Source organism: Anguilla anguilla, chromosome 13 (assembly GCF_013347855.1).
Source record: "Anguilla anguilla isolate fAngAng1 chromosome 13, fAngAng1.pri, whole genome shotgun sequence".
Lineage (NCBI taxonomy): Eukaryota > Metazoa > Chordata > Actinopteri > Anguilliformes > Anguillidae > Anguilla > Anguilla anguilla.
Window position 1 is genome coordinate 40377578 of NC_049213.1, and position 2500 is coordinate 40380077.

Consider the following 2500-nt stretch of genomic DNA (forward strand, 5'->3'; position numbering starts at 1 on the left):
CTCTCTGCTACACGCCTGATGAGGGGGTCTCCTCTCTGCTACAACGCCTGATGAGGGGGGTCTCTCTCTGCTACACACGTGCTGAGGGAGTCTCTCTCTGCTACACGCATGCTGAGGGGGTCTCTCTCTGCTACACGCCTGATGAGGGGGTCTCTCTCTGCTACACGCCTGATGAGGGGGTCTCTCTCTGCTACACGCGTGCTGAGGGGGTCTCTCTCTGCTACACGCATGCTGAGGGGGTCTCTCTCTGCTACACGCCTGATGAGGGGGTCTCTCTCTGCTACACGCCTGATGAGGGGGTCTCTCTCTGCTACACGCCTGATGAGGGGGTCTCTCTCTGCTACACGCCTGATGAGGGGGTCTCTCTCTGCTACACACGTGCTGAGGGGGTCTCTCTCTGTCAGACGAGCTAGACGAGGTGGTTGTGGGTGTACGGACTGGCATGGGCAAGACAGCCCTGCTAATCTGAACACACGCACGGATGCACTCAGGCACGCGCGCACACACACACACACACACACACGCGCACGCGCACGCGCACGCGCACGCGCACACGCACGCACGCACACGCGCACGCGCACACGCACGCGCACGCGCACGCACACGCACACGCACACGCACACGCACACGCACACGCACACGCACACGCACACGCACACGCACACGCACACGCACACGCACACGCACACGCTCACGCGCACGCGCACACGCACACGCACACACACATTTGGCAGGGCAGAGTAAATTACAGGCTTGTCACAGCGATGGTGTACAGGGTCTGCTGCAGACTCCCTCTGGCTGCACTGAAGCAGCTCTAACCCCCACACTGACTGACCCCAGATCAGCAGCGTCCCCTGACCGATATCATGTGCTGCTCTGCCATTGTCTGCATTCCAAGAATCAGCACTTGCATGGTCAAGTCAAATTCACTATAAATTTACAACATAAATGTACAGCGGAGTGTAGCACAGTGGGTAAGGAACTGGACTTGTAACCGAAAGGTCGCAGGTTCGATTCCCGGGTAGGACACTGCCGTTGTACCCTTGAGCAAGGTACTTAACCGGAATTGCTTCAGTATATATCCAGCTGTATAAATGGATACAATGTAAAATGCTATGTAAAAGTTGTGTAAGTCGCTCTGGATAAGAGCGTCTGCTAAATGCCTGTAATGTAATGTAATGTACAGCGGCTCTGCTCACCCTCCCCAGCTCCTGGTTCTTCTCCTCCAGCTGGGACTCCAGCTGCCTCAGACGCTCCTCAATGTTGCCATGGCGCTCCTCGGCCTGTAGGGGGAGAAACCGGTCAGTGAGCACCCTGACCGTGCGTCTCCGATAACGGTCCCCCTCCCTCCCTGCGCTGTGAAACACTGTTCCTCATTTACAGGGAGGGATCTCAGACCAAGCTTGCATGCGCACACAACTTCATAAGCTGTATCCTCAGTAAAACTGTTTAGATGATTATATGCTATTATATGTAACATTTTTCATTCCTCTCATTACTTTAGCCGGCTGTATGAAATTTTATCAGTGAGACCATTTGACCATTCATTTGTTTAGATTTGTACATGAAATGAAATTAGATTGAGTGACGTATAATACGATAGAAAAAGCACCAGAATGAACAGCGAGGGGATTGGAGGACCGAGTCTGATGTGATTGTATCTACCCTTCTCTCCCCACGTTACACCATCAACAATACAACCCTACAGTACACTTCCAGCTGTAGAAACAGATCAAATGAAAGGTTCACGGTGTGGTAGTACACTGGGTTCTGAGCTAATACTCTGAGTTTCAGCTCAAAGAGCTACTGGACGGACCCGTCACGGCTGACAGTATTAAAAGGTGGTCCCGGGTTCTTTCTCTCGATGTCACCTGCCAAACGTAGGGCAGTCAAGTGACAGCCCCCAGCATGCTCCGGTCCTCCACAATCCCAGCAGCCCCCCTGGTTAATCTGCCCCGTGACAAGGTCTGTCAGTGCTGGATTAGTTCTGCTGAGTCAGAGCTGTAACGGACGCTATCGAAGCCTGACAGGGACGGGGGGGCAGTTTAATCGCACCGCTTCATTCCCGGAACGTTTCCTCGTGTACGCGAGCGTCGTGCCGGCAGGGGTTAGGGAGCGCACACAGTGAGAGCATAACCACGGTAACCAGAGCTGTTTCATTATATCACTGCTCACATGATGATACGATGAAACTGAATCCCTGTTTCCTTCTCTCCATCTCTCCCTCCTCAACCATTACTCATCCTGCCTTTCCTTCTCTTTCCCCTTCTCAGTTTTCCCCCTGTCCATATCTGTCCATTCTCATGTCTCACTCTCCCTCCCTCCCTCCCTGTCCCCTCTCCCTCTCCCTCTCCCCCCCTCCCTCCCCAGGAGCACCTTGCTGAGAGCTGCCACTCTCTGCGCTAGCTCCGCCTCCACCTCTGGGAGAGTCTCCGCCTTCCTCATGGTCTGCTGCAGCCGCTGCTCCGCCAACTCCAGCAGCTCCGTCAGGTGCCGCACC

At 54.5% G+C, this 2500-nt stretch overlaps 1 protein-coding gene across 14 annotated transcripts in view; it reads right to left on the reverse strand.

Moving 5' to 3' along the window:
* Positions 1-2500, reverse strand: part of ppfia4 (PTPRF interacting protein alpha 4) — a 103899-nt gene that overhangs the window by 28545 nt on the left and 72854 nt on the right. For all 14 annotated transcript variants that reach the window (XM_035388042.1, XM_035388035.1, XM_035388043.1 and 11 more), the window contains exons 8-9: positions 2377-2500; positions 1200-1283 (exon numbers count right to left, since the gene is read on the reverse strand). The exon at positions 2377-2500 is cut by the window's right edge and continues 11 nt beyond it. In XM_035388042.1, the coding sequence (XP_035243933.1) occupies positions 1200-1283; positions 2377-2500 (208 nt within the window). The remainder of the gene's footprint in view (positions 1-1199; positions 1284-2376) is intronic.